This window comes from Gopherus flavomarginatus, chromosome 20 (assembly GCF_025201925.1).
Source record: "Gopherus flavomarginatus isolate rGopFla2 chromosome 20, rGopFla2.mat.asm, whole genome shotgun sequence".
NCBI lineage: Eukaryota > Metazoa > Chordata > Testudines > Testudinidae > Gopherus > Gopherus flavomarginatus.
In genome coordinates, this window is record NC_066636.1 from 19,085,417 (window position 1) to 19,096,429 (window position 11,013).

General features: G+C 46.6%; 1 protein-coding gene across 1 annotated transcript; it reads left to right on the plus strand.

Moving 5' to 3' along the window:
• Positions 1-330: 330 nt before the first annotated feature.
• MCL1 (MCL1 apoptosis regulator, BCL2 family member) lies at positions 331-5,570 on the plus strand. Its single transcript, XM_050930409.1, has 3 exons — positions 331-937; positions 3,018-3,265; positions 3,862-5,570. Exons 1-3 carry the CDS (start codon positions 349-351, stop codon positions 3,976-3,978), a joined length of 954 nt encoding a protein of 317 aa, XP_050786366.1. The 5' UTR covers positions 331-348; the 3' UTR covers positions 3,979-5,570.
• The last annotated feature ends 5,443 nt before the right edge of the window (positions 5,571-11,013 follow it).

Below are 11,013 nucleotides of genomic sequence, written 5' to 3' on the forward strand. Positions count from 1 at the left end.
TGGATCTGCAGAGAGAACAATTGGAAATCCCATAGTTGCCTCCCCCTCCCCTCTAAAATACCCGCCTGTCCCACAGGCATCCAGACAGCCGCTCCCCCCGCCGGCAGGAGGCGCACAGCCAGCGAGCCTGGATTTTTCCATCGCCCCCTCCCCCCCCCCTCCGTGCTCCCCTGCAGGCCGCCGCCCCCCACCCCCTTCACTCACATCCGGCCCCGCCCCCCGACCAGCCGCCCATTCATCACTTCCCCTTCGGCGCGCGGGGCCCGCCCCCATCCGCTCGCGCTCTCTATATAGCGAGCGGCCCCCGCCCGCCCGCCTCGATTGTCCGACCTCGGAGCAGCCGCCGCCATGTTGGCGTTGAAGCGGAACGCGGTGATCGGCCTCAACCTGTACTGCGGGGGCGGCCCGACGCTGCCCCCCTCGGCGCCGGCCTCCCCCAGCGGCGCGGGGACCCCTCCCGCCCCCGGCCCTGCGGCGGAGGGCGTCCGGCCGGCGGCGCTGATTGGCGGAGCCTCTTGGGGTTCCAACGGCCATTCTGAGGGGGCCCGGGCGCTGATTGGCTCCCCCGCAGCCGCCCCGTCTCTGGTGGCCGGGGGGCCCCGGCCCGGCCCGCTGTGGCGGCCGGAAGAGGAACTGGACGGCTGCGACCCCGACGCCGAGCGGATGGGCCCGCCGGGCGCCGCCGGCGGCTCCCTGCCCAGCACCCCGCCCGCGGAGGACGACGACGACCTGGACGGGCTGTACCAGGACTCGCTGGAGCTCATCGGCCGCTACCTGCGGGAGGCGGCGGAGCTCGGCGGGCCCGGCGGCAAGAAGCTCTTCAAGCGGCTGCTGAGCGGGCCGCGGGGCGCCGGCCCCGCCGCCATGGAGAAGGCGCTGGAGACGCTGCGGAGGGTCGGCGACGGCGTCATTGAGAAGCACCAGATCGCCTTCCAAGGTGGGGGCGGGGCCGGGCCACCCGGGCGGGCGGCGGGGGCGGGGGTGGTCGCCCCTTCCAAGATGGCGGCTGGGGAGGGGCCGGGCCCCTTGGGGAGCCGGGTTCAGGCTGGATCCCGGCTGAGGGGAGTTGCGCTTGGCACGGGGGGGGCCGTACACGTGTGGTGCCCCCCCCGGAGAGCGCAGGCGGGGGGGGCCCAGCTGGTGGCCTGTAGAAGGCAGCGGGTGTTGAGTCACGCTGGGCCGGGGGGCTTTCGGCCTGATCACGGGCGGTGGTTCCCAGCCTGGCTCCGGGCCCCTGCAGCCTGTGTCTAAAGGCTCATCGCAAGCTTGGCGTTGGCCCGGAACCGGGGTTTTCAGCCTGTGCCCCGCAGCGTTTCCAGAGCGGTCTGCACCTCCCTTCGACATTGGTGTAGGAGGCCCGCGGATGGGAAGACAGTTGCAAACTCCTGATCTGGGGAATGGCGAGCGAGCCCCGAGGAGCAGGCTGGGGAGTGGGGCTCTCCAGCTGCATGCAGCAGGCTGGGCTGCAAGGCTCTTGGCACCACTTGGAGGCATTCTTTGCAAAGCTCTTTGGAAAGAATAACCTTCGTTTCTTCCAAAACGAAACCAAACCTTGTTTATCGAGAGGGTGGGGAAAACCCTTTGACTTCTGCAAAGCTAGATTGTCACATATTAACCATAGCAGGGTGCAAGAAGTGAGTAAACATGCAAATATATTGTAAATCTTGTCCAAAGGTTAGCCAGTTATGGATTAGACCTTTTATCTTCTAGGCTGCAGTAAAACAGAAGTACCAGCAAGTATTTATTCAGACGTTGATTTGTTGCACTGTTTTAGCATTTTATACCAGCTTCGTCCTTTAATGCTGCACAATAGTCTTAAAATAGCTACAGAAACTTGAATGCTAAAGTCCATGTCCATAGGTGGGTGTCCTGAATCTTCTTGACTTGTAATATTCCCATCTGTAGTTTCTGGCAACCTCTGAAGGTCACATTGTTTTCAGTTCTCTTCTAGTGTCTCAAACTTGATTAGTAATAACAAAAGAGAATTTCAATACTACATTAAGCCCTGAGTTTCAGGTTCTATTGAAATGCCAAGCTTTGAAAACTTTTTCATGAAATTTGTGTAAGTCACATCTTACAGTAGTTGCCATAATATGAAGTCTCAAAACTCCTGGAGACTTATGAGCAATGCTGTAACTTTTTTCTTTTTTGAAGAGAAACCTCAAATAACTTCTAAAATTTAATGAGTCTAAAGTATTTGAGATACTATAGACTTTCCACGGGTTATATTGTCCTTAGTCAAAGAAGATAAGGACTTTCTGGGAGTTTAGTTCCTTGGGGAATGGAATTCATTAGCCTTTACAGTTGGCATTAAGCCACCTGAATAAATTACCTCTTTCATGAGTTTGAGTATACTGCTGGGATAAACAGTATTTTTGGGTGACTAATCTTTTAACTCCTGGTGCTGGATAGGGAACTAATATTGGAGGAGAATCCTGTAAATTTTAACCAACAACAAGAAGTAGTTTCAAATGTCTGATGTTTGTTGTTCATCAAGAGGGCCCTGGGGCCAGAATGGTTGGACTTCCTTTTAATAACTAAACTAACATGATAAAGAAGTGACCATTTTCATAATTGTTCCAACTCACCTCGCCTGTTCAAGGAGTGGCCAAAAGACAGGCTGAAAAGAAACTGATTTCGTTGTTTAGTGGTCTGTCATTCTATATCCAGTGAGAAGGGAGGGTACTGTGATTTGGCTAATACAGAGATTTTTCCCAAAGCTTAAGTGCAGTGTCACAGCACTTTCATTTTAGGTCCCTGTCTCAGAAAGGCTTTAACAAATTAAAATAGCTCATGCTAATATAATTGTGTACTAACACTTCCAAACTTAATGCCTGGGGATAATGGCTTTCCCATCTTCCTCTATTCCACTTGGGAGGAAGGATATACCATACTGTCTAGCCTCTAAGGAGGATATTTTTGCTGGTGTTTATACTACCTATTGTATAGTGTTTGCGGTCACTTAGTGAGTTACTTTTGTAGTCTCAGTGTGGTTTTCTGCTAATCTTTTACTTCAGGGATGCTTCGGAAGCTAGACATCAAGAATGAGGATGATCTGAAGTCAGTGACTGCCGTTGCAACCCATGTTTTCAGTGATGGAGTAACAAACTGGGGTAGAATTGTGACACTCATCTCTTTTGGTGCCTTTGTTGCAAAACACCTGAAGAGCATAAACCAGGAGAATTGCATCAACACACTAGCAGGGATCATCACAGATGTGCTTGTCACAGGCAAACGAGATTGGCTAGTTAACCAAAGAGGCTGGGTAAGTGAGAGATTATAGACTGATGGACAACTTTGTTAGCCACATTCAGTCCCTGCAATGTTTACCTATCTCTGGCTGACGCTTGGTGACACCTATGCTTGTACATGCCTAAGGTATACAGGGTCATTTACCACTCCAGTTAAAACTACTGGCTGGAGCAGTGCAAGCAGATTATGAATCACTTAATTGGTGTAGTAAACATATGTGGTGCTTTATGGTGTTAATCTGTACTTAGAGCACTTTCATCCATATATCTGAAAGCCCCATGTACATATCTCCAAATTAAAGATAGGAAACAGAAGGTGCAAAGGTGAATTCACTGGCTCTGTCATACCATGAGTTCTGCAGTTAGATCCAAATTTCACACTCAACCCATGAGACAGGTTCCCTTAATCAGGTGGAATGCAGTGAATTGTTTCTGTATTTGGTACAAGTTTGTCATAATTAGTCCCCAGTTGGTGTGCAGGGATGCTGCTGTTATGAGAACTTCATAAAGGCAAACTGCATTGTGTGCCTCTCTTCCCTTCCCTTCCTCCCCCCCCCCCCCTAAAATGGCTAATGTTAGACATTAATAATTGACTTCTTTTTTTTTCCAGGAGGGATTTGTTGAATTCTTCCGTGTAGAGGATCTAGAAGGTAGCATCAGGAATGTTCTGGTGGCTTTTGCAGGCTTTGCTGGACTGGGAGCAAGCTTGGCCTATATGATGCGATGAGCCAGGAGTGGTATAAATGACCTAAATGCCAGGTGGGCTAGCTCTCCTTTGCATCTGGAGTTACTGAACTGCACACTGCCTACTGTGAGAGAATACCTATGACACTGTACTTCGCAGGAACATAGAGAATAACATCTGGGAATCTCGTTGAGTAACTTCCCCCCAGAAAGGATAGTATGGTGCAGTCTGACTGAGAGTACCAAGAGGATTTTTTGCTAACGAGAACAGAAAATGAAGCAAGTAGTACTGCTTCCTTGAAGAGCCCTGTGAGAGGATGCTAAGAGTATTATTTCCAAGTGCAGCCTTGTCACCTAAGGGAACAGCTCCTGTTCTGCAAATCAACAAAAGCACCAGTGGCTCTTACTCTGGACTACCTAGAGGCTTTTATTAGTTTGGTGTGATGGCTGTACGTGGAATGAGTTTCATTTCCTTAGCTCTGAGTTGTGATCATAGCTTACTGGAAATGTGGACTAGGGTCCTGTGGACCCACTGAGTCTCTAAGTTTTGTAGCTTGTGTCTTGAGTTAAAAGTGAAAAAAGGTTTATTCTGGGTATAACCAGATATACCAGCTATGAGTGGAACTTTTGCTGAAATATTCCTACATTCCATCAGCAGTAAAAAGGGTACAGTCAATCTTGAAAGCTGAGAAACCTGACCTTAACTGTAGCTAATCAACCTCAACAGGCTGTCAGTAGAGCTCCTTAGGCCATTATTTGCCCCCTCTGTTATGACTCCCAAAGAACACATGCAGCTAGAAAGGGAGTGCAGTTGTAAGTATGTAAAAACTTCCCAGAGGGTGGGGAGGCTGTACAGAGAACTTTGTAAATGTCTATAAAACTGTAAAATATGTACATTTTTACAGAGATCTCTTGAGAAAGATGGCTTGAGTGAGTCCAGATCACTTTATTGAAATACTATACTTCAGCCCATTGCACACAACATTTTATTTTTTGCTTCTTTTACCTGACTTCCACAAAGTGTCTCTTCCTCATGTACTCTAGTAAAACTGCTAGGCTTTTCTGGCAAAGATCAGCTATGTGACTGATTATTGTGTTCCCCATCATGTGCTGGCAACAGCACAAGTGTTCTTTTTATTATTTTGTTTTAATCTTTGGGCTGTTCCTGACTCTTTAATGGGTGGGTGAGTGTTCTGGAAGCCACTGTTGGCTATTTCCTAGTCACGTTTTATTTTGACCTATTTTTTTAGTCTTGATTCAAAACTAAGCTAATTTGAATGTAAGCATTTTCTGAAACTAAATAAAACTAAATTGGATTGAATCTGCAGTTAGCACCATGAATCCATTAATTTGACATAATTCAATCCTTCAGTAGCTACTTCTGGACAGACTTGCGGGGAGTAATCTGGTTTAACTATGAGCCAGTTGATTCCCTCTTTGGGTGCACAATAGTTTCACGTTGAATTTTGTTTTCAGCAAAATTAGGTATTGGTCTTCACTGTATAAAATCTTGTTCAGACTGAATTAGAGTTGAAGTGGAAGCTAATGTAAAACAAAGCCTAGACTTTAAACATGGTGCTAGTGTCAGGCTGGCTTGTTTACATAATAAATGAGCATCCTACTCTTGTCAGTAAAGTGGTTTTTGTTCACTTCTGCACAATTAAATCTTGCTGCTGTTCCTCTGCCTGGAAGTTAAGGCAGTAGCACCACATAACAGTATTCTGTGGCCAAGTGTATGCTATGACTCTAGTGAACTTTTCTCCCTAATGTGCATGTAATTTCCAGCCTTCTGCTACAGTGGTAGTGGAAGTCTTCAGTTATCGTATGGGCATGTACAGTATATTCATTCAAAGTGTTCTATGGGCCTGGGGTAGCTCATAGCCCTTGCACAGGGCTTGGAGCTCCCTCTGACCATAGTGCTATCTCTACTTGCATCCAGCTGTTGCATCAAGTCACACAGATGACAGAGCATGATAGCTTTTCTAGTACTCTCTGTAAGCAGCTGTTCTGGCTGTCTTAGCAATAGTTTCCAACTGTGAACGAGGGGGTATCAAGACAAATCCCTAACATCCTGTCCATAGTACAAAAGTTGTGAGAACCCTTACTCCATGATCATGTTCAGTTGACCCAAAGTTATGTTAGTAAGGAAACACTCAGATTCCTCTCCAACACTTTAAATCTCAAATTGTTCAGCAGATTACAACTATCTTTAAAAGGAGAAGGGGAAATCTTTCTTCACTGAGCAGCTCAATTTACCTCTTCAACAGTCACATACAAGAGTTCAGCTAAACATCACACAGGACTACATAAAAAGTGCTAACAGCTGCACTCAGAGGCTCAACCACAAAGGGAGAGGCTAATTCAACAGTTGCAGTAACATTTCACAAATAGCCTTTAATCTTTAGAGCTTTTGTTTAAGCTTGGGGTGGGTTAGTCTCTTCAGCCCTGCCCTGACATTCAGGCAGAGTCCAGACTATGTGTACAACTGAAATACTTGTTCCTTTTCCTTCTCCCTCTGCCCAGCCCCCAGATGTGCAACAGCCTTCACCAAACAAGTGTAGTTTTTCAAGGGTGTATTAGATTCCAGCTGCTCTGCAATTGTGCCTGCCTGCTTTTCTGTAGACTGTTCCCTCCTAAAATCATGCAAATATATAAGTATATCTGTATTTAAACCACACGTGCTTTCTATAACCTAGTAAGGGTTTACTATTAATTACAGCCACTGTGTAAACTAACAGTGCAGTTTTAGCTATACCTAGAGCCTACTTTCTTGCCTGAGGCAAGAAGACATCAATTGGTATTCAAGTATTGTTCCTGCTTGAAGCAACTACCCAGGATTGACTGTCCCATACAAGCTTCTGTAGAAACAAGTACCTCTCCACGGCAGCTTCCCTCCTCCATGAGGGCAACTGGCCTGATGCATCTTGCTGCAGAAGCAATTCGTGCTGATGTGTTCTTACCAAAGGTTCCTCTTGATAATGGGATATGTGCTAGAGCTGCTAGCTTTTGACCTACCCAGAGTCATGCCCTCTGTCACTGCAAGCTGAGGGTGTTAGGACTGCTTTTAAGGGTATAGTGATAGGGGGCAGGGGGTTCTTCAGTATAAATGCACCTTTCAATGCCAGCAAACAGCTGTATGATATTATAGGAGAGTGAGGTGCAGGGGTTTACACTTGGTTCACAGTTTGATGTTTCTGTTTGCAACTAGAAGCTTAATTTTGGTTTGGAACAAAAACGGGTTTGTTGAAGAACAAGGTGATGAAAAAAGAATCATGCTTGCTCACCCTCTCAAAGAGCTTTAGACTGGCTCTGTGTATACTGGTGATAATGACAAATTGCTTATGGGGAGGCAGGGTACTTGACACCATGGCAAATAGCTGTTTCATAGGCCTGTCTGAAAAGGCAAAAGCTGTATTGTGTGTAGCATGGGATGGTCGTGATCCTAACTGATGGGGTCTTCTCCCTGCTGCTTCTATGCCTTCAGCCCTTGCTTGGGAGGCAGAATTCTTGGCAGCCTTGTTAAAAATGAAACCTTCTCACGATTAAACTAGAAAATGCTTAGTGTAATAATCATGTGCCTCCCTTTTCCTCACCCCCACTTTGAATGAACAGTCTGTCAGCTTTCATATAACAATGAGGCAGATGGCCACCTTCTAGAGCAGCAGCTAGTCGCTGGCCCAATCCTCAAAGGTATTTGGGCTCCAACTTCCATAGGAACCAATGGAAGTTAGGGGCCTCAGTACCTTGGAGAATCTGGGCCTCTGCCCCTGGAAGAAAGGTGGTAGTTTTAGTATATGGTGATGAGTCTGGAAGTGTTTGGCTAGGTCTTCCTTTTAAGCTGCTTTTAGGAATGTTCTCTATGCAACCTCTTCCCATAGTCCAGTGGCTTCATACAAAGGTGGGGCTGTGCTATGGAAATATGCAAATACGGAATTTGTAGAGTGATTTCCCCTTCGCTACTTGGCTGCTCTTTTTCTAGGTAGTGGGTGTAAAGTGCGTCAAAGCTCTCTTGCTTCCTGGTAACCATGTCTATATTGTGAAGGCTATCTATTCACCACAGCCTATCTCGGCTTTGGTAAAAGGGTGGCAACTTCCTTTCCCTTTCAAAGAAGGGCTTTCAGAGAGCAGAAAATGCGCCAGTAATCACACTCCATACTTTATTTTTCCCTCTCTGAAGCAGTTAGTTAATAAAGGCTCATGTTCTAAACAAGAGTTTCCTCCAATTTTTGAACAAGGTCAGTGACTTCATTTGTCCTTTCTGAGAATGATCCCGCAGTTCCTGGAACCAGCTGAACTGATCAGCTAAGAAACCCTCCTTGCCCTGTTAACTATTAAGTTATCACAACACTAAGACACAGGAACGTCCATCAAACCCAAGGCTGAAGACATGCAGCAGTAGCATTTCTGTGGTACCTAGAGGCCTCATTGAGGTCCCTGTGGTTCTATATGGACCTATCTAATGCACACTATGGAGGGGCTGATTGATGTAGCAGGGCTTCTTGTATATTTCATTTAAAAAGAAGTTTGGGGCTTGCTTATGCAATATATCCTACTATGAAAAGTAGTTCCTGGTAACAAAACACAGTAGTAGGAACATGTTATGAATGCCTGCTCTATCATCTTGAACATCTCTCTCTCATCCCCCATTCCCAACCCTTTTACTCTCTTTTTAATAAAGATTCCCTGGACTATTTGAATCCCTTACTCCCCTGCCCATGATGGGGTTTGTGGCCCACTAGCCAATCTCAGCTCACTTTATTTTATCAGAAACTGGCTGAGATTTTCAACACTGGCTCTGGGATTTGGACATCAGAGGAGGGTGTCCAATCCCTTCCCCCCCACTTCAGGAAGCTTTAAAACTCACTCAAAAACTAGACTATTGAATATAGTCACAGGATGCTAATAGAATTAAAAGTGACTGCAGTGTCCTCAAACTGCTGCTGCAATGGCAGCCTGCCATTTTGGGGATAATTCAAAACTCGCCTTCAAAACTTCACCACTCTTCCCCCCTGCCCTGCCTCAAATCCCTATGGGGCAACCATTATTTTCAGTCTGTACCCCACTGACATTTCTCTGCATTTAACATCCTTGGCAGAGGGATTTACTGTGTACCATGGGGTGTTGGTATGTGGCTGGAATACCAAAAAGGTCTGTCCACAATGTGTCTTTGGAGCTTTTAAAATCAAGTCATTCTGCTTACCAGCTTGCCTCCGCCACACGCAGGCTGATGCCGGTTGTTGCTCAGACATACAATGTTTCATACCCTTTGAAGGGCAAGGAGGGAGGGGATTGTGCTGTACCTTTACAAAGAATTTGTTTCTGTCACAAATGGTTGTTAGATCCCTGGGCCCAGCCCTCAAAGGTATTAAGGCTTGGGAGTTTGGAGTCTGAATACCTTTTGGGGAGCTGGGCCCTGACTACAACTTTCAGGTCAGAATTGAAGTGGGGAAAGGAGCAAAATGGTAATCAGAAGTGATGTTTAAAGGTCAAGCTCGTGCCACCTGCTGTGGCTAGAAACATACTTTTATGGCACTGCAAAAGTAGAAACCTCAGCACTAATGGAGGGTTAATTTAGTGTTCTCATTGGGCCTTTGTCTAGCAGTGCTTTTGTACTACTGGTTTGGGGCAAAACATTGAGAGTTCTCAAGCGAACAAATGTAGTTTTCAATCTCCCAATTATAATGCTCAGGGCATGATGTCGTAGTTTCTATAGTGACAGACAGACGCCATAAACAGAGGACTGCAGTGATCAACTGTCTTTGCCAGCTATTCACTGCTGCTCCCAGCTAAAATCCCATAGCTTGGCTCCATATACCAAAGTTACACTGTACCAAAGTATAACACACTGAACACTCAGCAATGTGGTTTTTTGCATTCTTGCTAAAGAGCTTACTTCATACGGTGGCATGAGACTAGGCCCGTTTCCTTTAATGGATGCAAGCTGAAGGTTTTCTGAAATACCGTGCAAACAGCAATGTGCAAATCATGCCTGAAATTTTTTGGTGTTGCAGTGCAACCGTTGTGCAAATCTCTCTTGGCATGCATGCTTCTGCAGGTAGCAGGCCAGTGCTGTGACAAAAATAGACAGCCTAGGGCTTTCATAGAAATTTGAGATGGAAACAACCTGTTACGTGATCTAATCCAGCAATTTCCAGAACCCCACCAGCCCCATTTTCCTGGTTTCTTTCCTAGAGTCTATTCAGTTGCCCCAAACGATAGTTTTTCCATTATTTCTCTTGGGAGGCCACTCCAAGTCCTTGTAGATGGTTATATTCGCCTTTTCGTTAGACTCAATTAAATAGCTCCCATCTATCACCATAATATCTGAACGTTTCCTGACTCCTGATCAGGTATCGACATATTATCCCCATTTTAGAGATAGGAGACAAGGCACATAGATGAAGTGACGTGATTGAGATCACAGACCATGGGTATGTCTACACAGCCGACGTCAGAGCGCTGCCGAACGTGGCTGTGGAGTCGCGGCTCCACCGCTGGGAGAGCAGCGCTGTAATAAAACCACCTCCGCGAGGGGAATCGCTCCCAGGGCGGGGAGTAGCACTGTCTACACTGCCACTTTACAGTGCTGAAACTTGCATCGCTCAGGGGGGTGTTTTTTTCACACCCCTAAGCGAAGAAGTAAGTGGTAGTGGTACACCAGGCTTGAGTCTGTAGCAGAACCAGATCTCCTGAATCTTAACGCAATGCGCAGCCTCAACTTCCTCTTCTAAAGTGCTCCACTTTGAGTCTTCCCTTAGACAAACTCACATCAGTTTTCTTCTCAGAAGTGGTCATCAAAGGAAAGGTACTTTTTCTAAGTGCTTGCTCTCCATCCTTCTACTGTGGATATTTTAGATACTTATCCCATTACTGTAGTATCTGAACAATTAAAAATGTTCGAAGTATGTATTCTCACCCCGTGAGGCAGGCCTGTGATCCCCATTTACAGATCTTTAGCGATAGCTGAGCAGATAAAGTCATGAGCCAACCCACCCCAACAGCTGGTTGCACGCAATGTTCTCACTTCACATCGTGGTCCCGACTGTTGGATTGGCATCTGGTTTTCAAGTCCCTTTGC

Excerpts from the sequence above, each read along its gene's own strand:
- MCL1 (XM_050930409.1), top strand. The coding sequence starts at position 349 with ATGTTGGCGTTGAAGCGGAACGCGGTGATCGGCCTCAACCTGTACTGC. Across the intron at positions 938-3,017 it reads GCACCAGATCGCCTTCCAAG|GGATGCTTCGGAAGCTAGAC; the intron begins GTGGGGGCGGGG and ends CTTTTACTTCAG. Across the intron at positions 3,266-3,861 it reads TAGTTAACCAAAGAGGCTGG|GAGGGATTTGTTGAATTCTT; the intron begins GTAAGTGAGAGA and ends TTTTTTTTCCAG.